The following is a 24142-nucleotide window of genomic DNA, read 5'->3' on the forward strand; positions in this document are numbered from 1 at the left end:
CACCAGTACCAGATCAACGTGGAGCTATATACAGGGAGTACCAGATCAATGTGGAGCTATATACAGGGAGTACCAATAACAGATCAATGTGGAGCTATATACAGGGAGTACCAATAACAGATCAATGTGGAGCTATATACAGGGAGTACCAATACCAGATCAATGTGGAGCTATATACAGGGAGTACCAATACCAGATCAATGTGGAGCTATATACAGGGAGCACCAGTAACAGATCAGTGTCGAGCTATATACAGGGAGTACCAGTACCAGATCAATGTGGAGCTATATACAGGGAGTACCAGTACCAGATCAATGTGGAACTATGTGGAGCTATATACAGGGAGTACCAGTACCAGATCAATGTGGAACTATATACAGGGAGTACCAGATCAATGTGGAGCTATATACAGGGAGTACCAGTACCATATCAATGTGGAGCTATATACAGGGAGCACCAGTACCAGATCAATGTGGAGCTATATTCAGGGAGTACCAGTACCATATCAATGTGCAGAGGTACCAGATATTTGAAGTAGATATGTACATGAAGGCAGGATAAAGTGACTAGTCATCAGGATAGATGATAAGAATTAAATAAAGAAAAGAGTAGTAGCAGTAGCACATGGGTGTGAACGTGTGTGTGATGTGTACGTATGCATGTTTGTGTGTTAGAAGGGTTCGCTAAACACATGCAGAAGGAACCAGGCTATTTTCCTTTTGTTATATTTAGTTTCTTCTTCTCACACCAGACCTGTTTGGCCTCTGCATTTCCGTCTGTTTTCTTTTACTGTCTGTCCTTCCTGTCCACTTCGTGTCTGTTTTTTCTCTCGTCCATCTCCTCTCTCGTTTCTTCTTTTCCATCTGCTGTGTGTGTAAATGTCTCCAGGTCTCTGCACCGTAACAGGTCTTTTCTGAGGATCCCTCTGGCTGCTAGGCCGAGGTTCTCCTCTCTCAGGAGCCTCAGGTTTGTTGACTGACTGACTGACTGGTCTTACTGTTAACATGCTTGAGTGTTGGCTAAAAATACTGAAATTTAGATATAGACACAGGCCCACTTCAGAAACAACTCCTTGCCCCCCCGTCTTGTGATTAGGAGCCAGGAGTTGTTTCCAGGCAGAGCCCATAGAGACTTGGAATGTGTAGAGCATGTGTTGTGTGGTAGTTCTCACCGCTGAACAGCAGCTAGGCCTACATCCCACTTCTCTGTTATAAAGGTCAGTGCACACCAGGTTTACATTAGCCTGCGTTTCATGGAAAAGATCCAGAAAACATCTAAACTATTCCTCTCGAACCGGAGAAGATAGATAGACGTGTGCTGCGTCTCAATTGTCAATGACAGTTTTGAGTTTGTATGGTTGGAATTGTTGAAATGATGTGGCCAGTTTCATGTGTGAAGTCCTCACTGAGGCTGCATGATACTGAATGTCCGTGCCCTTTTGCAGATGGGATGGCATTCTGAGTGTGTTTGGTCCCAATGCTAGTCACCAGGCTGAATGTAAAGATAACTCTGTCCACCTCACAACCTCTGGATCTTTTACTTGTCTTCTCCTTGTAGCACACAGTCTCTGTTATTTCTATCTGTTAGTTTTTCATGTGATATGTAATATGTCTGTCTTGTGAAAATTAATATGAGAGTTTCATAGCACCCTAATCCCTATGTAGTGCACAACTTTTGGCAATACCCTCATAGGGGAGATGAGATGCAGCCCTGAAGTTTCTCATCCCTCCCTCCCGTCAGGCCGTACCTGGAGGAACCTCGTAATGTGATCGTTCACAAAGGGGCGGAGCCTCTGGGCATCTCTATCGTCAGCGGCGAGAACGGCGGCATCTTCGTCTCCAAGGTAACCGGAGGCAGCATCGCCCATCAGGCCGGGCTGGAGTACGGCGACCAACTCCTCGAGGTAACTTTCCTGTTTCATTGCTCCTTCCTGCCAGGGTTAAGGGTCATATCCGTTTCAGCTCAGGAGGAAATGATAAATGTGACGATGTTGTCTGCAGCCAGCGCAGTCGCTTGCACATCTAGACTACACATACTCCAGTTCCCCCTCATGGAATAAAACATTACATTTAGCATTTTTGTCGTTTAGCAGTTGTTCTTATCCAGAGTGACCTAGTCAGCCGTTCATGCCTGAGAATGACAATTGAGAAGTGCTATTTATTTTCAGTGAGGTTTATTTCAATAACATCTTACCTTTCTCTCCCGTTTCATCTCCCCTCCTCCAGTATAATGGTATTAACTTGCGTAATGCCACAGAGCAGCAAGCCAGGCTGATAATTGGTCAGCAGTGTGACACCATCACCATCATGGCTCAGTACAACCCCCACATGTACCAGCTGGGAAACCACTCACGCTCCAGGTCATACACACACACACACAGCTGGAAAACCATTCAAAATCCACATTAACAACAAAAAAAAATATTCCCAGAGGTTAGTTTTTTTTTAAATGAAAGGTAATCAAAGACAAAATGTTATTCATAGTTCAAAAGTGGTGTAAAGTTGACCTCCAACCATGCCATTTATTATGTAAATCCCAAAGTAATCATCTGGAGAAATATACAGGCATCATTTGGCACCTCTATCCAGTTTAAATAGATGGCACCAATCTCTCCCATTCATTTGACTGAGGTATTAAGGTTTTTGTTTCTCTCTCTTTGCGTTTGTAGTTCTCGTCTGGAGCCGGTGAGCAGCCAGTCAACTCCCCATGGCAGTGGAGCCACCACCCCTGACAACCACTCTACTATAGACACTCTGAGTGAACAAGACGAAGGAACACTCACCCCCTCCTCCAAACAGACCACCCCTACAACTAGTCCTCATAGTTTCATCAGGTAACAAACACACCTCTGACTGCTCCAGCCTCTCTAACCTAATGTGTGTTTGTACTGCAAGGGTTGGGTACAGCAGCAGACACATTTCTGTTTCGTAAGGATTAGTAAAGTTTTCTTCTTCCCTCCCCATCCAGGATGTTGTCAGAGGGTAGTCGTAAGGTGTGTGAACCACGGGTGGTGACGGTGCGCAGAGCCCAGGGGGCAGAACTGGGGCTGGGGCTATGTGGAGGGAACCTCCGCGGGGTCTATGTAGAGAGTCTGGAAGAGGACAGCCCTGCTAGGGGAACAGAGGGACTGCAGCCTGGGGACCTCATACTGGAGGTAGAGTTTTACATAAACCAGCATGTGTGCAGATTTTATTTGAGACACTAGGGATGGTGTTTTGAAAAAATGGCGCTATTCGAATAGTATTTATTTTTGTTGGATATCTGGATATATATATATATATATATTTTTTATCCGTACCTGAGCACTGCTGCGCAGGGAGAGGCTGGCTCTATTGCTTCAGCGGCCTACGGAGTTTATATGGGGCAGTGTGTGTTGCGAGGAGACAGAGGGAGAGAGCGAGACACAGAGGACATTTTGCTACAGCCAAGACTAGCTAAAGCAGTCACTTGAAGCAGTCACTATGTTATTTTATAACAGTGCCTGTCTTGACTGGAGTAGCCTACAGAAGCTAGCTAGCTACATACTTTTTAGCATTTTCACTAACCCAAACCCTTTCCCTAACCATAACCTCAGTCTCCTAACCTGCTACGAAAAAGTAACTTTAGTATCGAAGTGGCAAGAAAATCGTTTTTCCCCCAACTATAGCTAGCTAGGCTAATTAAGGCCATATGCTACCCTTTCTCCCCAACCCCATTCAAATAAAACAGCCTACCTGTTTCTCTTTATAGCCTACTCTTCATTACCCTAACTTTTAATTATGTTATTTTATTCCATCTTGCATTGCATTAGTGAACGCTCACTCAACTTGCAAAGCATTGAGCCTCTTTGATTGGCCAACATTAACAACAAGCTACTCACGTGAAGGTTACCGGTCTTTATTTATGGGGCGCACAGTGCCTTTTGTGTTAAAATCACTTAAAATGTTCAGATATTTTGAATAATCCTGCACATCCTTACACACACAGATTGTATAATAACTTTTTTCTAAGTGAACAGTTTGCACCCTGCAGTATCTCTTCCATAGCTCATTACCATTCCTCCTGCCTGTCTTTGTTCCTTCATCGATTGCCCCCCGCTTTCTCTATCATGACATGCTGTGGTCGATCTAACTCATACTATCCGATTCCTGGCATGCTCTCTCCCTGCCCCTATAAGCTCTGTTCTCCAAACAGACCTAGAGCTTGTTCATCAGGACAGAACACGCAGTAGAGCTTTCACCTTTCATCCCCCTGGCAATTCTCCTCATCTTCTGTCATCATCCTCCTCCCCCCCAGAATGAATCAATAGACGGACACTTCATACAGCCAAGGGATTTCCCTCCTCTTTTCCTCTTCTCTCTGTCTCTCTCTTGTGCACGCTCACACTCTTGATCTCCCTCTTTTCGTTATAATTTGTTACGGTTTAAATTTAAATGTTTGTTTTCATTTGTTTGTGTAATGTATGGTGTTGACCCAGTAAAGGCGATTGTAAATTCATATTCTCTCTCTCAGTATGGGTCAGTAAACATGAAGAACAAGACAGTGGAGGAGGTATATGTAGAGATGCTGAAGCCAGCCGAGACGGTCACACTCAAAGTCCAACAACGACAGGACGACTTCAACATTGTCAAAGACACACCGGGGGACGGCTTCTATATCAGGTACACACACATATCCTGTCCCCAAAGTGCCTGTTTTTCATGATACCCTCTATGCGATCTACTGTACCTTCATGCACCTCCACTTCTATGCCTTCAGAAAGTATTCTGTGGGGTGGTATGTAGCCTAGTGGTTAGAGCGTTGGACTAGTAACCGAAAGGTTGCAAGATCGAATCCCCGAACTGACAAGGTAAAATCTGTCATTCTGCCCCTGAACAAAGCAGTTAACCCACTGTTCCTAGGCCGTCATTGAAAATAAGAATGTGTTCTCAACTGATTTGCCTAGTTAAATAAAGGTAATAAAAAAAACAAAAAAACCATTCACACCCCTTTTTCCACATTTTGGATTTAATGGAAATGTGTTGTCACCAAACTACAAAAATACTATATTTTTTCCTTTTATTGTTGTTGTGATGAACAATTTAACAGCGTATCTTGATTAGATGAATATTCAACCCCCTGAGTCAATACATGTTAGAATCACCTTTGGCAGTGATTTTCAGTCAATGTAGTCTTGGTAAGCAAATCCAGTGTATATTTGGCCTTTTGTTTTAGGTTATTGTCCTGCTGAAAGGTGAATTTGTCTCCCAGTGGCTGAACAAGTTTTCCTCTAGGATTTAGCCTGTGCTTAGATTTGTTCAGTTTCTTTTTATCCAAAAAAAACTCCATAGTCCTTGCTGATGACAAGCATACCCACAACATGATGCAGCCACCATCATGCTTGAAATAAGATGAGGGTGGTACTCTGATGTGTTGAATTTGCCCCAAACATAACGCTTTGTATTCAGGACAAAGAGTTCATTTCTAAGCAATTTTTTAAGCAATATATTTAGTGCCTGATTGCAAACAGGATGCATGTTTTGGAATATTGTCTTTTACAGGCTTCCTTTTCACACTGTCATTTATGTTAGTATTTCGGCATAACTACAATGTTGTTGATCCATCCTCAGTTATCTCCTATCACTGCCATTAAGCTCTAACTTGTTTTAAAATCAACACTGAGCTCATTGTGAAATCCCTGAGCGGTTTCCTTCCTCTCCAGCAACTGAGTTAGGAAGGACGCCTGTATTTTTGTGGTGACTGGATGTATTGATACACCATCCAAAGTGTAATTAATAAGTTAACCACGCTGAAAGGAATATTTTCTCAGCTTTTTTATTTATTATTTTTATACATCTACCAATAGGTGCTTTGAAATGTGCTTGAAATTCACTGCTTGACTGAGGACCTTACCGATAATTGTATATGTGGGGTACAGAGATTGGGTAGTCATTTAGAAATCATGGTATACACGTTGCACGTGTGCAATAATATTGTGAATTGTTGAGCACATTTTTACTCCGGAATTTAGGTTTGCCATAAAAGGGGTTGAATGGTTATTGACTCAAGACATTTCAGCTTTACATTTTTTTATGAATTTGTTAACATTTCTAAGAAGTTCCACAATCTCCATTTAATCCATTTGAAATTCAGGCTGTAACGCAACAAAATGTGGACAAAGTTGAGGGGTGTGAATACTTTCTGAGCACATACAGTGCATTCGGAAAGTTTTCAGACCCTTTTCCATATTATGTTACTTTACAGCCTGAATTTTAAATGGATTCAATTGACATAATACCCCATAATGACAAAGCGAAAACATTATTTAAAAAAAAGAAGTTATAAATACAAAAAAAACTACCTTTTCTATGTAAGTATTTAGACCTTTTGCTATGAGACTTGAAATTGAGCTCAGGTGCATCCTATTTCCATTGATCATTCTTGAGATGTTTCTACAACTTTATTGGAGTCCATCTTTTAGTAAATTCAATTGATTTGACATGATCTGGAAAGACACACACATGTCTATATCAGGTCCCACTGTTGATAGTGCATGTCAGAGCAAAAACCAAGCCATGAGGTCAAAGGAGTTCTCTGTAGAGTGCCAAGACAGGATTGTGTCTAGGCACAGATCTGGGGAAAGGTACCAAAACATTTCTGAAGCATTGAAGGTCCCCAAGAACACAGTGGCCTCAATCATTCTTAAGTGGAAGAAGTTTGGAACCTCCAAGACTCTTCCTAGAGCTGGGCCGCCCGGCCATACTGAGCAATCGGGAAGTTAACCAAGAACCCTCTGTTCTCTGTGGAGATGGTTGTCCTTCTGGAACATTCTCCCATCTCTGCAGCACTTCACCAATCAGGACTTTATAGTAGAGTGGCCAGACAGCCCACTTGGAGTTTGCCAAAAGGACTCTGACCATGAGAAACCAGATTATCTGGTCTGATGAAACCAAGGTTGAACTTTTTGCCTGAATGACAAGCGTCACATCTAGAGGAAACCTTGCACTATCCCTACGGTGAACCATAGTTGTGGCAGCAGCATCATGCTATCATGTTTTTCAGCGGCAGGGACTGGGAGACTAGTAAGGATCGAGAGAAAGATGAATGGAGCAAAGTACAGAAAGATCCTTGATGACAACCAGTGGTGTAAAGTACTTAAGTAAAAATACTATAAAGTACTACTTAAGTAGTTTTTTGGGGTATCTGTACTTACTATGTATATTTTTGACTACTTTTACTTCACAACATGCCTAAAGAAAATTATATTTGTACTCTATACATTTTCCAAGTACTTGTTACATTTTGAATGCTTAGAAGGACAGAAAATGATTCAATTCACAAGCATATTAAGAGAACATCCCGGGTCATCCCTAATGCCTCTGATCTTACGGACTCACTAAACAAATGCTTTGTTTGTAAATTATGTCTAAATTGTGCCATCTGGTTTGCTTACTATAAGTATTTTTTTTATTTGTACTTTTACTTTGATACTTCAGTATTTTTTAGCAAATACATTTACTCAAGTAGGATTTTACTGGGTGATTTTCTATTAAGTTATCTTTACTTGACAATTGAGGTCCTGCTCCAGAGCGCTCAGGACCTCCGACTGGGGCGAAGGTTCACCTTCCAACAGGACAATGACCCTAAGCACAGGCATGACAATGCAGGAGAAACTCCCCAAATACAGGCGTGCCAAGTTTGTCACGTCATACCCAAGAAAACTTGAGGTTTTAATTGCTGCTAACGGTGCTTCAACAAAGTACTGAGTAAAGGGTTTGAATACTTATGTAAATGGATTAATTCAGATTTTAATTTTCAATACATTTACAAATTTGTTAATCTGTTTTTGCTTTGTCATTATGGTGTATTGTGTGTAGATTGATAAGGGAAAGATGCACTTTCTCTTCATCTAAAGCAATTAGGTCCCACATTCAGGATGACCATCCCATCCACCATCTCTCTCCCTAGAGATACAATCTATCATACATACAGCAGGGTTGGTTTACCTGTGGACAGACTGAGGAGACTCTTCATTGCGCCTAGGCTAAATGCCCTTGTAGAAAGTGTGTGTGCGAGCGCATGTCTGTCACTTTGCATCTATGTAGGCTCAAGGCAGACTGAGACAGACCATACAGTAAATAAAGGCTGTGAATGAAGAATAGGGGGAAGTCTGTTGGTAAGTGCAGCTGTTTGTTGTTAGAAGTCTGTAGAAAGCTGAGAGGTTGTGTCCCAAATGGCACCCTATTCCCTATACAGTACCCATTTTATTTTATTTTTTATAAACCAGACCTCATTGGGCTCTGGTCAAAGGTAGTGCACTATATAAGGAATATGGTGCCATTTTGGACTCAGTCGCAGTTTCTGCATGGCAGCCGCAGTAACTAGTCATACAGGCTGGGTCTTGATGTCATTGGCACTAACTCTGCACACAGCCCCACAGATATACTTCGAAAGAGTTATGGGGCTCCAACCATACTGGGTGAAGGGTTGCACACACTGAACACGCATGCGCGCACACACTAACTCTCTTCCTTTCTCTCCCTCCTTCATGCTTTCTTCTTACCCCCTTCCTCCATCTCTCCAGAGCACTTTATGAGCGGACAGTGGAGGCAGAGCTGGACCTTAGTTTTAAGAAGGATGACATCCTGTATGTGGATGATACTCTACCAAAGGGCAGCTTTGGCACCTGGATGGCCTGGCAGCTGGATGAAAATGCACAGCAGATCCAGAGAGGACAGATACCCAGCAAATACATGTGAGACACACACAGACATGCAGACACACGTACGCGAGTCATGGCTCTTGTGTAATTATATTGTGTGTCTGTGTAGGATGGACCAGGAGTTGTACCGTAGACACAGTATGACAGAGCTGAAAGACGACAAGGACAGTAAGAGCCTCTCTGCCGCCGCCAGGCGATCCTTCTTCAGGAGGAAGCACAAACACAAACGCAGCAGCTCCAAAGATGGCAAGGAACTGGTGGCTCTGGACGCCATTAGCACAGACTCTATACCATTCCTAGAGGGTGAGGGGACACACACCTTTACATGGATAAATCATTGGGCTGGAGTGTAACTACATAGAGGCTAGGTGCAACTGATTTGATTTTGGTATTGGGCATTTGTGTGTGTGTGTTTGACCATGTATATGTGTGTCTCACTCCCTCTCAGACTGTGTGAGCATGGCGTACCAGCGGGTCCAGAAGGTAGAGTGTGTGTCTCCCAGGCCGGTTCTGATCCTCGGTCCTCTCTCAGACCCCGTCAAGGACATGCTGGTCAAAGAGTCCCCTGGGAAGTTTTGCAGATGTGTCCTGGGTGAGTAAAGTACAACAGTTCTAATAATACATTACAATAGCGTACACAAGTATCTACAAAATAGGCCTACCCCAACTTGCCGACTGAGCTCAAGTCCTAGAGATTATGTTCCAAATGGTACCCTATTCCCTATATAGTGCACTACTTTTGACTGGGCCCTGGGGATAGGCAGCCATTTCTGACAGACATTGTCTTGCTTGGACTCCAAAAGCCACCCTTTGTCTTAAAATAATTAGAAAATAAGACAATTTAATAATTTAGCAGATGCTCTTATCCAGAGGAACTTAGTTAGTGTATTCATCTTAAGCTAGCTGGGTGGGAAAACCACATTTCTTAGTCATAGTAAGTACATTTTTCCTCAAATTAGCTATCAGCAAAGTCAATTCAAGTGCAAGTGTTAGTTTACGAAAATCTTTTTTGTACCATGGTCTTGTAGTGGATGGGCGCTTCGACTGGGCCAATTTTGCGCCGCCCGATGATACTCCCGGTCACGGCTGGTTGTGACACAGCCTGGGATCTAACCCGGGTTTATAGTGACACCTCAAGCTTTGCGCTGCAGTGCCTGAGACCACTACACCGTTAGGAAGGCTCTCTGTATTCCATTTTCAATAATGTTCAAACATTTCTATAAATATGTTTTCACTTTGTCATTATGGAGTGGTGTGTGTGTAGACATTTTTGCAATGGAAATGAGAATTTCTTATTGGATAAGTTGAGGTAGTCCCTCCCTGTTTCAGTCGGTTTTCTGCTGTTTGGTGCCTAATGAATATGACCCTGGTGTTCTGTGGTTCTGACGTGTGGTTTCCTCAGAGGTTATGAAGGCGTCCCAGCAGGCTATAGAGCGTGGCGTCAAAGACTGCCTCTTCATCGACTACAAACGCAGGAGTGGCCATTTTGACGTGACCACCGTGGCCTCCATCAAGGAGATAACCGAGAAGGTACAGCATCAGGGCTGGTCTAGGATAAGTTTGACCTTTTTTAAGATAATAGTGAATAAGATTATATGAACTGGGGGACCTGATCCTAGATAAACATTCCTTCTTCGTTACATCCTCTTCTCTTTTGTCAGATACAAGTGTTCCCCTTTGATATTTCAGAATTTGTGAAAGGTGGGTCAATTTATAAATGTAGCACTTTAAAGATGTGGTCAATTAATAGCAGATTTTATGCCACCTCAAAAGAATTCCTTGGGTTTTTGGATTATCCCAATTAACAACGTTCTGTGGTACCGGAAGTGAAGTCTCTTTCGTGTGATCCATTCTGAATGTAGTATGATCATGTTGCTTGTTGTACCTTAAACAGAACTGATCTAAGATGTCCTCCTCTCCCAGGACTGTCACTGTCTGCTAGACATCGCACCCCATGCCATTGAGAGGCTGCACAGCGTCCACATTTACCCAATCGTCATCTTCATCCGCTACAAAAACTCCAAGCAGATCAAGTAAGGAGCCAGCCAAACCTATCATCTTCAAAGACCTTTAGTGTTAAAACATTCTAGATCTTTTAAATGTGATCTTTAATGTGTTTTCTCCATTTCTACTTGGTGGTTGAGTTCACAGAAAGCTTTTGTGCATGGGATGTTCCCATGGGTCAGTAACTCATTGCAGAAATGAATGGGATGTAAGGGTGTTTAGCACTATTTAAAACTACAGTATAATAGCGTTATAATCCCCAGGCTCCTTTTCTTCTCGACTACCCCCCCCACACACACACACACACACAGAAATCTCCTGGCTGTATCTCAATGTTCTTTGATAACTTACTCTACTTCTTGACCGGTCAGTAATGAAGAGATTGGATAGATATCCTCTATACCATGGTAGCATTAATCACTCAGCACTAATAGGCTTGTCCCAGTAGTGAGTTGAGTTGTAGTGCCATGTTTTGGGGACTTAGAGAGATCATTCTATTATTTGGAGAATATATATGTAAAGATAAATAAATACAGTAGATGTCCTAACAGACTTGCCAAAACTATAGTTTGTTAACAAGAAATTTGTGCAGTGTTTGAAAATCGAGTTTTAATGACTCCAACCTAAGTGTATGTAAACTTACGACTTCAACTGTATATAAGGACCTTGAGCATTCTCCAGTGGCAAACTATTATCAGGGGAAGGGTCTATATTAAAGAACATTATTAGCTAACCACACCCTATTAGTATGTCAAACATTTGAAGATTCCATTGATCATTTATCTAAATAAGAAAGTGGCATTGGTCTTACACAATTTAAATGATTGGAAATTATACTGTGAGCTAAATGAATTATCATAACACTTTAGTAAATAATTTAAAGGGTTAATTACCAAAAATGTCATGCCCAGAGGCTGTGTTTTAATACTCTAAACAGGTTTCCTTTCCTCTTGTACACTGCCAACTTCTGGGAGAAGAGGTTTGTCTGTGTGTTAGTAATGAGCCTGTGTCCTAATACTTTGTGCTGGTTTCCTCTCCTCAGGGAACAGAAGGATCCAGTATATCTGCGGGACAAGGTCTCTCAAAAACATTCCAAGGAGCAGTTTGAGGTCGCACAGAAGATTGAGCAGGAGTATAGCAAATTCTTTACAGGTTGGCATATTGCACTGTACTGTGTTGTCTGTCTTTGTGTTGGCCTTTGGTTATGCCCGTGTGTGTATGTGGGTAGATGAGTGTCTGCATATGTGGCTGTGTGGCATCTTCCCCGATGAAGACAGCTTAAGTGTGCGGCTTTTCTTTTTGTGTGTGGCATCTTCCCACCTTATTAACCGTTTGTCTGCTGTATCTTTACAGGTATTGTCCAGGGCGGCACTCTTCCCTACATTTGCACTCAGATCATGACAATAGTTGATCAGGAACAGAGTAAGGTCCTGTGGACTCCCCTTGGCTGCTCCTAGGGGGTGGAGGCCACCACTGCACCCTGCGTCACTGCGCCTCATCTCCACTCACAACAAACACTAAAAAACCTTCCACACTATACCAATAGGTACACTACAGTGAGCTATTACACATGTAAACTAGTGATATTTTTGTTATATAGTTTTATTATGATGTTGATTCGTACCTTAACCGGAGCCTCTTATTTTTCTGTGTATTCTGGAGCAGGTTGGTAGCACTGACAGTTGATGTTAAAATTAATTCGGTCTTCCTTAAGGGTTTTATGGTTGTGTTTTTGTAATGTTGCGTTGTATGCATCTGTTTACAGTTTTAAAAAAACGAGTCTTGAGTATTGGTGTTAAATGTTCTGCTTGAATGTGCATTACACCCCCCCAGATGAAGTAAAGAACCCTGACCCAGAATTGGCCCCAAACAAACCTGTGTACCAAATGACATCAACCTGTTTTACACACCACGTTCAATGACTGACAACTAATAATGTGGAATAATAATGTATGTGTGTGTGTATGAGAGTTTGTGTGTACGAGTGATAGTTATATTATTGATAAACTAATGACTTTGTTGGTTAGATTGAAACATGGATTTTGATGTTTTGAAGTTGATGCCATAGAAACTAAACGTGCAGAACAGATATAAATCTCTCCAAGCGACATTTGTCTTATCTGTAAAAAAAAAAGAAAATGTAATCCGAAAGTCGATTTTTGGATCGGTCAATCAATTCTTGCTTCAGACCAAACTTCTATGTGCACCATGTGTGCAACAGTGTATCAATCAATTCAATTGTGTTTCTATAAGAAAGAAAAAGCCATGAAAATCAGACATGGCAGTAGCGAATGGTCTGTTCTACTCGTTATGTTTCTATGGTCACTGTATGTGAGTGGACAGTTTACAGGCCTATCAGAAGTGCCTTCTGTCGTAGACTTGGTCCAAAAACAGACCCCCAGCCCTTACCCATTCAGATCTAATGGAACAGGATAAGTAGAAGCAATATGGAGGTAGAACCTCCCCATTGCCCATTGGAAGGCTAGGTGGAGCCATCACCATGTTGTTTACACCTATCTGGTACCTTCAGATCTGTAAACACCATAGTGTTATCACTATAGATCCACTTACAATGTTAAGTGTTAACACTAAAGATCTGTAAATAAACACTATAGAGCGTAAACGCTATAGATCTGCAATGCTCGGGCTTGTTTTGGGGCGGGGAAGTACAGAGCATATGACAATGGTAAGGTTGTGAGGGCGACCACCTCAGAATGCACTCCAGGGCTAGACAGACCACTGTGTCTCTATCACATGCTATCTCTTGGTCACATATTTAAAGACTCTATAGAATATAACAAATATATGTGTGTAGGAGTATACATACAAACTCACAGGCACTTGAGTACCTGTATGTACAGTATGCAGATGCATCTGAGATCTTATATTAGATGTATTTTGACTAGGTCTCAGGCCTAGGGAAGTTGAAACAGTTAAGTCATGTCTTAGCAGGTATTAGCATGTTTTTTAACGGTTTTATTTTCGTCTTGTTTTGTGGTTTGTTGTCAGTCACTTTTTAAATGTACTCACAAACCAGAAAGACACCATGGAGCAAATGTGCAGGGGAAAATCTTTCTTAAAGAAAATACTTTTTTTCTCTTCCTTAAATCCGTTGAAATGTTAGGTTTTTTCATTATTTAATTTCTTTATTTTTTTATCCAAGAGGCACAAAAATATAGCTATTGTCCCTCATTCTTGTGTCATCCTTGAACTCCATTCTCCTGTATCCTAATGTTGTGCCAAAATCCAGTACGTCAGTTATCTTTTTACTTCTGTTTTGCACTTGTTATTCTGTGGACCTTAAAACAAATAGCTGTTTCCCAGTAGACTTTATAAATAGGTACTATATTATAATTTTTACTGTAACTAATTCACATTTTAAATGTATCACGTCAGTTCCTTACATTTCATTGATGGCCTTTTTATTCTTTAATAACCTTGATTAGAAAACAACTGACAGATTGCTCCTCTTTAGTTGCATTCTCGATGAAAAAGGGATTTCTTGCACAGTTTATCAAATGAAAATCGGACATGAAGTTTGACTATTGGGCTATATGATTAGGCATAGTAAGTAAAATTGTAATGTAACCCATTTTCTGAGTAGATTGAGATGGTTTAAAATTAGAAGAGGGATGCCACGTAACATGGTTTTATTTTTAGGAGGAACGACTAGCTGCCAGGTACTATTCTGATTGCGGTTTTCTTTATTAAAAATAATGATTTGTATCAAATGTTGAGACATTAACATGAGAATAAAAGTCTTTTTCTGTATCACGACGACATGGCTTCTGTGTCAGACTCTTTAGTGGGGACTCACACTTGGCGACAATGGTGAGACTATCAGCAACCAGTCATTTCAATATAAGAAGACATGAGACACAGCGACTTAACGTTTGGCAACTAGAGAGCTAGAAACCAATGTTCAACATTTCACAAATTTATAAAGATTTCAGCAATGTGACTGCACAACAATCAATTGGGAGACCCCAGCTCTTGCAAGCAAGCTTTGATATTGGCTAACAACCAAACTGCCGTCATGCATACTGTTTGAAGGATACACCCACCCTGACTTGATCGCTCATCTCGGCAAGTCTGAGTCCCCAGTTATTCGTCTCTTTCACTCTCTCCCTGTCCTTGAATGAGTTAGTTAGCAACCTTGTTTCATTCAGTGCTAGGAAATATTAGAATTTAGCCCATTTAAAGGTCCAATGCAGCTGTTTTTATCTCAATATAAAGTATTTTCTGGGTAACAGTGAAGTACCATACTGTGATTGGTTTCAATTGAAAAATAAACCAAAATGGCTTCTTAGCTAAGATCAATTGCTCAAGATAGAATTTTTCAGGAGTTGTCTGAGTGGGGAGGGGAAAACTGAAAATGAGTTGTTTGGAAGTCATTCTTATTGGTCTAATTTACTGCCTGGTGATGTCACCATGCATGCCAAAACTCCATCCTACCAAAACAGTTAAATGTAAGGTGGTCTTTTCTAACAGGTCTTGCACTAAAAGGGCAGTATCCTAATTGTCACAATTTCAGATTATTATTCAAAACTAATAGTGTGGAAACATATAAGACACAGGAAAATCATGTTTTCTTCTACTTAAATACTTTTGAACCCTCCCCTTTGTCTCAAAACAGTAGATATTTATTGTCCATTTTGTATTGAAAAGGTACCCAACCAGATAACACGGTTACCAAAAGGACAGCTTCAGCACTTGGATGGCCTGGCAGCTTGATGAGAATGCACAGCCGATCCAAAGGACACATCCCCAGAAATTATACTGAACAAATATTGGAGTCCACCTGTGGTAAATTCAATTGATTGAACATGATTTGGAAAGACAAACATCTGTCTATATAAGGTCCCACAGTTGATAGTGCATGTCAGAGCAAAAACCAAGCCATGCGGTCAAAGAAATTGTCCTTAAACCACTGAGACAGGATTGTGACAAGGAACAGATCTGGGTAAGGGTACAAAAACATTTCTGCAGCATTGAATGTCCCCAAGAACACAGTGGCCTCCATCATTCTTAGGTGGAAGAAGTTTGGAACCACCAAGACTCTTAGAGCTGGCCAAACTGAGCAATGGGGGAGAAGGGCCTTGGTCAGGGAGGTGACCAAGAACCCGATGATCACTCTGGCAGAGTTTCAAAGTTCCTCTGTGGATATGTCCTTCTGGAAGATTCTCACAACTATCTCTGCAGCAATCGACCAATCAGGACTTTATGGTAGAGTGGCCAGACGGAAGCCATTCTTCAGTAAAAGGCACATGACAGCCCTCTTGGAGTTTGCCTAAAGGACTCAGACCATGAGAAATATGATTCTCTGGTCTGATGAAACCAAGATTGAACTCTTTGGCCTGAATGCCAGGTGTCACGTCTGGAAGAAACCTGGCACCATCCCTATGGTGAAGCATGGTGGTGGTAGCATCATGCTGTGGGGATGTTTTTCAGGGACTGGGAGACTTTTTTTCACAAAAGGGATTTATTACAGACGGACTTAATCAGCTTCTTGATATACCACACTTGTCAGGTGGATGGATTATCTTAAAGGAGAAATGCTCACTGACAAGGATGTAACATATCATAAAAATGTAGGGTAGGAGGTAGGGTAACGTTTTACAACTACAGGGTTGAGACATGACTTTGAGGAAGAATGACAAAGTTCCTGATGTGTATTCTGTACCACCTTGTCCTCCAAGTCCCCTCCTGTCTTGCCTGTTTTAGAAAAGGTTAGGCTGCTTATGCCTGCCTTCTGTGGTGTCTGTTTCAAGACAGCTGCTGACAGCTCATCTTAACTTGAACTCACGTCTTATGGCCAGTGATCTTTGTTGTCAGCCCTGGCCCAAACCGCAGTCTTTCTCAGCTTAACATTCCCTCCAACCACGTTGCCATGGTGAGAGGTAATGTATATTTGTATTTTCGTCTTTCTATCCGGTTATGTTTTCAGCAACCCATGATTGAGGTCTTCCATCATGATGGTTGCATCCAAAATGGCACCCAATTGATTCCCTTTATAGTGCACTACTTTTGACCAGGGCCCCTCCAAAAGTAGTGCACTTTATAGGAAATAGGGTGCCATTTGGGGATGTAACTGATGACTTCCAGTCCCACCCTTTCGAAATGGCCTGTAGGATTATCACCTGGCTGATGGTGAACCCTTCATCTCTTCACTGGTCCACACTGGGTCGGGTCATATTCATTAGGCACTAAACGGAAGACAACACACAGACAAGGAAGGACCAGCTGAACTTGTCCAATAAGAAAAGATTGTTATTGTTATCTGTTGCAAAATGCCCAAATTAATATGTCCCAGGGCTAAGCTGGGTGGCTCTACCCTTCCTCATCTCTCTGGGCCCTACAGGAACTGACTCCTCAGCTGGCACCTTGCCATGACAGCTGGCCAGCCGTGACACACATGCTTTCCTGGTACATGATCAGTCCACTAATAAACACACTGAACACTACGGACAATTTACTATTTAGGGACAGGAGTTTTCCCTAAACACGTGACTGGGCTATGAAAAACTCTGGGCCCTCTAGTCATACAGCGGCTGTAGTCTGATAATTAGTAGACCATAAATGCAGACCAGACCATTATAAAATCCAGGTGCAGTAAAAAAGTCAACATATACCAGCAAATCAACAATGCTTTGATCAGAGTGGGTTTCCCTTGCCATGTTGGAATAGTGATTCATGATGTGTTGACGCTATATTGACTTAATCTTGCAGTTCTTTAAATGTCCAGCAGGAGGACAACTAGCATGTCTTCAAGCAGTACTATACTGAGAGAACAGCAGAGGTTGATTTCATAACCTCATAGGTTACTATCGAGTGTAACATCAGTATATCATTTAAAGCACTAAATAAACCCATGTATACATCTGTAACATTAATACTGATTAGTATAGTTCGGCAAGACACGTTGGGCTCATTTCAAGTATAACAGTACAAAACACTGAATCAAAAATAAGAGGTTTAACATTTAATTAATTGATATGGAATTTGATTTGACAAAGATTCAATGTCTTTAAAGAGACAAGAGTTCAGTAAAGATGTGGCAAGTGAAAGGGTTGCTACTTTCAGCAGTACAACCCTATACACCTTCCTCCTTAGTGGCACTACACTACAGAAGATCATTAACACTGATTTGTGGCATTTTGTCTCCATTTACAATGAAATCAAACTGCTTATAAAGACATACATCAAAGCTATATCCACCAGAGTGCAGATTTGGTTATGACAGCTATTTCGGTTGAGGGAATAATCTTCCTAACACTGTAAATCAGCAGCATATAGCTCCCACTGACTCCACAGTATATCTTCTTTACACCTCAGTTAAACTGGATGTATGTTTACATTCTAAATATAAATGGTCTGACCAGGAGATCCTGTGTCCTAGTAACGACCACCCTAACTAAGACCAACATACTCTCAGACGCCAAGAAAAACATGGAGTGTATGAATGAATGAATTAAATGAATGAAAGAAGAAATAAATGAGAGGGATGAATAAATTATCAAATCAAATCAAATGTATTTATATAGCCCTTCGTACATCAGCTGATATCTCAAAGTGCTGTACAGAAACCCAGCCTAAAACCCCAAACAGCAAACAATGCAGGTGTAAAAGCACGGTGGCTAGGAAAAACTCCCTAGAAAGGCCAAAACCTAGGAAGAAACCTAGAGAGGAACCAGGCTATGTGGGGTGGCCAGTCCTCTTCTGGCTGTGCCGGGTAGAGATTATAACAGAACATGACCAAGATGTTCAAATGTTCATAAATGACCAGCATGGTCGAATAATAATAAGGCAGAACAGTTGAAACTGGAGCAGCAGCACAGTCAGGTGGAATGGGGACAGCAAGGTGCCATCATGTCAGGTAGTCCTGGGGCACGGTCCTAGGGCTCAGGTCCTCCGAGAGAGAGAGAGAAAGAGAGAATTAGAGAGAGCATATGTGGGGTGGCCAGTCCACTTCTGGCTGTGCCGGGTGGAGATTATAACAGAACGTGGCCAAGATGTTCAAATGTTCATAAATGACCAGCATGGTTGAATAATAGTAAGGCAGAACAGCTGAAACTGGAGCAGCAGCATGGCCAGGTGGACTGGGGACAGCAAGGAGTCATGTCAGGTAGTCCTGGGACATGGTCCTAGGGCCCAGGCCAGTTGAAACTGGAGCAGCAGCATGGCCACATGGACTGGGGACAGCAAGGAGTCATCATGTCAGGTAGTCCTGGGACATGGTCCTAGGGCTCAGGTCCTCCGAGAGAGAGAAAGAAAGAGAGAAGGAGAGAATTAGAGAACGCACACTTAGATTCACACAGGACACCGAATAGGACAGGAGAAGTACTCCAGATATAACAAACTGACCCTAGCCCCCCGACACATAAACTACTGCAGCATAAATACTGGAGGCTGAGACAGGAGGGGTCAGGAGACACTGTGGCCCCATCCGAGGACACCTCCGGACAGGGCCAAACAGGAAGGATATAACCCCACCCACTTTGCCAAAGCACAGCCCCCACACCACTAGAGGGACATCTTCAACCACCAACTTACCATCCTGAGACAAGGCCGAGTATAGCCCACAAAGATCTCCGCCACGGCACAACCCAAGGGGGGGGTGACTCAGCCCCCAATTATGGAATGGTGGGATGGGTGAACGAGTGGATTCATTAATTACGTGATTAACCATTAATATAACATGGATATAGTAATTTTGTTGACTTAGCTGTCACCTTAACAAGTAGACTACACATCTCCCTGAAACTGTTGATTTAGTGAGATATATTTGATATGTGTATCCTTGGTTTCATCAACACCGATCTGAGACAAGTTTAACAGTGTAGTTAGTGAATAACCCAGTGAAAACTCATCAAAGGACAGAGATAATACGGGAGGTGTTAAAACAGTGTAGCACACTCTGACAAGACAAGAGGTCTGGACCTTTATGACACATGGTAAGCCTAGTGCACTTGCCCTGGAATGTTGACATCTCTGGTTCCAGTCCCAGCTGTGGATTCCCATGCCCTCTGTGACATCCTGTCCTGGGACACAGCCATGTCCTTCCATAGGCTATTGATGCACAGGTTCCTGTCTTATCCTGTGTCTAATTGTCTTCAGAATCTAAAGACTAATTGACTGGGGGCAGAATAAGGTCTTTGGCAATGGAAACACCTGTTGTTGGTGAATGATTGAAGGAGTTTCCTTCAAATGAAGATGAAAATAAGCCAATGTCATTTACAGATCGCAGAGAATAAGAGAACATCTTCATCATGGTGTCAGTGGCTGTGTAGCAAGGGAATTCCTATCGGATTCAGGTCTGAGAATAAAAATGGGGACAACTGCTGTGTTCCAGGCGCTCGATGGAATCATCTGTGGCCAAGCTAATAATGGTCTTAAAATGGAAGCCTTGGCATTTCACGCCGAAGCTGCTGTTGCATCACAGTAGGAGAGTTATAGTGGGCTGCTGCTCAAATGAACAGAGGCAGAGCGCAGCACGACAGTCACATATGCAGCTCAGACATATGCGTCATTTTAAACACAAATACATTACACGGAAAGAACTCAATGTAGGCTGTTGCCTAAGTACTGACTGAGACAAGGGGCTGCTCGGCACTTCGTATAAATATCCGCGCCGTATTACTGCGCTTTTTATGCCCATCTTTATTATCAGAGCAACGCCCCGCCCCTCCTACCTGTTCATCTCTCTACGGTTCTCTGGAGCGAGCGGATCTGACAGGCGCAATCAGCCTGAGCGGGAGCAGAGGAACAGTGGCGGAAGACTACATTTACCCGAGAGCTTATCATTGTTTGCTGAATTTAGTAGAAACACCGTTCGATTATGTATTTTGTGTTTTCGCATCGTGACAACCGTTTGGGGACTTGAAATATATTCAGCCATTCGAAAACCATATAGGCTATCGATTAAATTGACGTTTAGAAAAGTGAAATCGATTGTCCGCGGTTAATCGACGGAATCACTGGACGGAAGACGGCTTGAGAGACCGGACAGAAGGTGGTTGAAAAAACAGCCTTGTTTTAATGTCGCTGCGCCTATCATAATCTGAAACATTGGCAGCCTCGATGCCTGCTAGATGAGACCATCTTTGCCAATGGCATTTGTCCTGAAAGACTTGGAAAACCCCTACAAATGAAAAACGCTCAACGTTCATCATTACTGCGGATTTAAATGCTTCTCGCGAATGGACACCGGCCCGCTATTTCGCTCCAGTTTGTGCGTGCGGCGTTTTCCACTGTAGCGGAAATCTGAACTAGATTGCAATAAACAGTTAAGTGCGGGTGACAATAATATAGAACGCGAAGGGGGGTATTTTTGTTTCAAGCAATATGGCTGGTGAGTGGGGCTGGGGACGCTGGCACAGGCTCTCCAAAGCTCCTAGATGCTAGCTGAGCCGGATGCCACCGTTCTCCATGGAAGCGGCAACTCTATGATGAGTAGAAATATCTATCATAATAAAAATCAGGACTCCTCGATCTCTATATCCAAGATGGACGTGATCATCCCCTTCTCGCCAGACGTGCCCTGCGACAATAATGGCCAACGCATGTGGTGGGCATTCCTCGCCTCCTCTATGGTGACGTTTTTCGGGGGTCTCTTCATCATTCTCCTTTGGAGGACCCTTAAATACCTGTGGACCGTGTGCTGCCACTGCAACACCAAAAAGAAGGTAGGCGAATGACAAACACATAAACCGTTGGTTGTTGATGTGGCGCTCATAACACACACGGTATCTCGTGCGTAATTCAACCTTTATGGCGCCACTGTCTTTCTTGACACATTTCTACTGTATAACCTATGACCCGACCCGACGTTGTCATCCATTGTTTATACGAGCTTACCAGCCTGGGCCGGGGTGGCTGATTTACCATGGCATATTGACTTGAGTCCAGTTCGTGTTGTGTTGCATTGGCCTTCACTGTGAAAGTGACTCACCATTACTTACACAGTACCAGGAGCTGCCCCATAGCTAGAACAACTGTCACCCACCTGCAACAACAGGCCAGTCTATGTGGTAAGGGAGTACACAGAATATAGGCTACCAACTTCTCTATTGTATCTTCATCTATGGTTATGTTCCAGACCCGTGTTCTACCCGTTATTACATGGGGTTTTTTTTCTCAGTAGAGTCAATGCTTTCTATATATCAGCATTTCAGTAGAATCAATGCTTGGTACATGTCCGTTTTTCGGTAGTATCGATACTTGGTATATTTCAGAAATTCAGTAGAATCTGTGCTTGGTATATTTCAGTATTCAAATCAACGTTTATTGGTTGAGTACACATTTGCAGGTGTTATATCAGGTGCATGGAAATACTAGCTCCAACAGTGCAGTAGAATTCCCAAAAATCTGAAAGAAATAACAATCCAAAGTAGATACATTAGAGAATCTAGAATATAAATAACTGGTGTGTTATTTATAGACAGTATATACTTTTGAAAATAGTATGTACAGCATTAGGTATATTAGGATGAGCTTTGTCCAGAATACAGTATATGCATACACATTGTGTAAACAACAGTATATAAACAGAATAGGAAGTGACTAGCATTCAATAACTGTATATATATGGGGCATTAGTCTCAAGGTGCAGGGATGAGTACCGGGCAGGTAGCTGGCTAGTGATGTGCTGTTCAACAGTCTGATGGCCAAGTGATAGAAGCTGCTTCACAGTCTCCTGGTTCCGGCTCTGATGCACTTGTACCGTCTCTACTAGATGGTAGCAGAGTGAACAGAGTGTGGCTCGGGTGGCTGAGGTCCTTTTAATGAGCTTCTTGGCCTTCCTTTGACACCGAGTGCTGTAAATGGAGGGCAGCGTGCCCCCAGTGACGCATTGGGCTGACTGCACCACCCTCTGGAGAGTGGTGCAGTTGCCGTACCATGCGGTGATGTAGCCCAACATAATGCTCTCAATAGTGCATCTGTAGAAGTTTGTGAGAGTCTTCGAGGCCATGCCAAATTTCTTCAGCCGCCTGTGGTTTGAGGTGCTGTTGCACTTTCTTCACCCTGATGTCTGTGTGGTGGGATCAATTCAGGTCCTCATTGATGTGCACACCAAGGAACTTGAATCTTTTGACTCTCTCCACTGTTGGGTGAGGGGTTCCTCCCTCTTCTTTATCCTGTAGTGTACGATCAGCTCCTTTTTTTTTGACGTTGAGAGGTTATTTTCCTGTCACCACTTCAGCAGGGCGCTAACGTTGTCCCTGTAGGTTGTCTCGTTGTTGTTGTTGGTAATCAGACCTACCACTGTCGTGACATCAGTAAACTTGATGATTGTGCTGGAGTCGTGCGTAGCCACAGTCATGGGTGTACAGGGGGCTGAGCACACACCCCTGTGGGGGCCCCGGTGTTGAGGATCAACGTGGTGGAGGTGTTATTGCCTACCTGGGATCGGCCAGTCTTGGACCCAGTTGCCGAGGGAGGAAATCTTATTTCAGGGTAATCAATGCTTGGTATATTTCAATATTCTTTGTCTGTGAAATGCCTGGTTGTGTTGCTTGAGTAATGTAACCTGAATGGTTGATCTAGAAATAGACTCTATGGATGTCCCTGCTGTGCTGACTGACTAGTTGGTTCGTCCCAGTGCTACAGTAGGCTAAGGGTGGCCCACATAAATCATGAATCATGTATGAATCATCTTTGGGTTAAAGCCTGCTTCAGTTTGTTATGACTCACTGTGTTCTATAGGGCACAAGTGGTCATCTGGTTGGTTGAACCGGCTAGTTATAGAGAACTCCGAGGTGGGCACGTCGCAGATAAATTGCACACACAACATGCACATCACATCGTAACCATAACAGACCCTGAAACTCAAAGAGCATTTCATAGTAATCGCTGTTGATGTTTTCTCCAGTCTTTGCACAGATGATGCCGTTGGTTAAATAAAGTCATTCTATTCAAAATGTCTAGTTTATTTGGGGTTCTGTCCTGGTGTATTGCTACTGTCCAGCATTATGGTTCAATCTGACAAATCCTTGCTCCTATTTCTTTATTTTAATTATTATGATTTTTTGTATTTTTATTTATTTAACAAGGCATGCCAGTTAAGAACAAATTCTTATTTACGGTGACTGCCTCACTGGCCAAACCCGGGCGATGCTGGGCCAATTGTGCTGTGATATTGCCTGGAATTGAACCAGGGTGTCTGTAGTGATGCCTCAAGCACTGATATGCAGTGCCTTAGACTGCTGCGCCACTCGGGAGCCCTATGAGGAAACGGTTCTAAGAATCATGTGACACTTTGACCCAATCAGATGGACATGTGAGAATACATTAGTAGACAGACTGTGGCTGTGTAGTTATCCATCCATACTTAGTATCAAGAGATGGACAGAGAAAATCAGAGAGAGACCTGAGAGCGTGACCTTGCTCACCCTTGATGCTGTTTGGGTCGTTTCCAGTTCAAATAGGGCTGAGTCATGTGCCTCTCTCTCTTTCTGC

General features: G+C 42.6%; 1 protein-coding gene across 1 annotated transcript in view; it reads left to right on the forward strand.

The window, feature by feature from the left end:
* The window catches only part of LOC124019203 (disks large homolog 5-like), a 61595-nt gene extending 47131 nt beyond the window's left edge, over nucleotides 1-14464 (forward strand). The window contains exons 24-35 of the mRNA XM_046334597.1: nucleotides 1741-1903; nucleotides 2226-2359; nucleotides 2669-2833; nucleotides 2968-3154; nucleotides 4492-4640; nucleotides 8543-8713; nucleotides 8790-8983; nucleotides 9129-9272; nucleotides 10083-10210; nucleotides 10604-10713; nucleotides 11727-11836; nucleotides 12038-14464. Of these exons, the coding sequence (XP_046190553.1) occupies nucleotides 1741-1903; nucleotides 2226-2359; nucleotides 2669-2833; nucleotides 2968-3154; nucleotides 4492-4640; nucleotides 8543-8713; nucleotides 8790-8983; nucleotides 9129-9272; nucleotides 10083-10210; nucleotides 10604-10713; nucleotides 11727-11836; nucleotides 12038-12141 (1759 nt within the window). The 3' untranslated portion in view covers nucleotides 12142-14464. The remainder of the gene's footprint in view (nucleotides 1-1740; nucleotides 1904-2225; nucleotides 2360-2668; nucleotides 2834-2967; nucleotides 3155-4491; nucleotides 4641-8542; nucleotides 8714-8789; nucleotides 8984-9128; nucleotides 9273-10082; nucleotides 10211-10603; nucleotides 10714-11726; nucleotides 11837-12037) is intronic.
* Nucleotides 14465-24142: the final 9678 nt, after the last annotated feature.

The sequence above is a fragment of the Oncorhynchus gorbuscha genome, unplaced genomic scaffold (genome assembly GCF_021184085.1).
Source record: "Oncorhynchus gorbuscha isolate QuinsamMale2020 ecotype Even-year unplaced genomic scaffold, OgorEven_v1.0 Un_scaffold_768, whole genome shotgun sequence".
Classification (NCBI taxonomy): domain Eukaryota; kingdom Metazoa; phylum Chordata; class Actinopteri; order Salmoniformes; family Salmonidae; genus Oncorhynchus; species Oncorhynchus gorbuscha.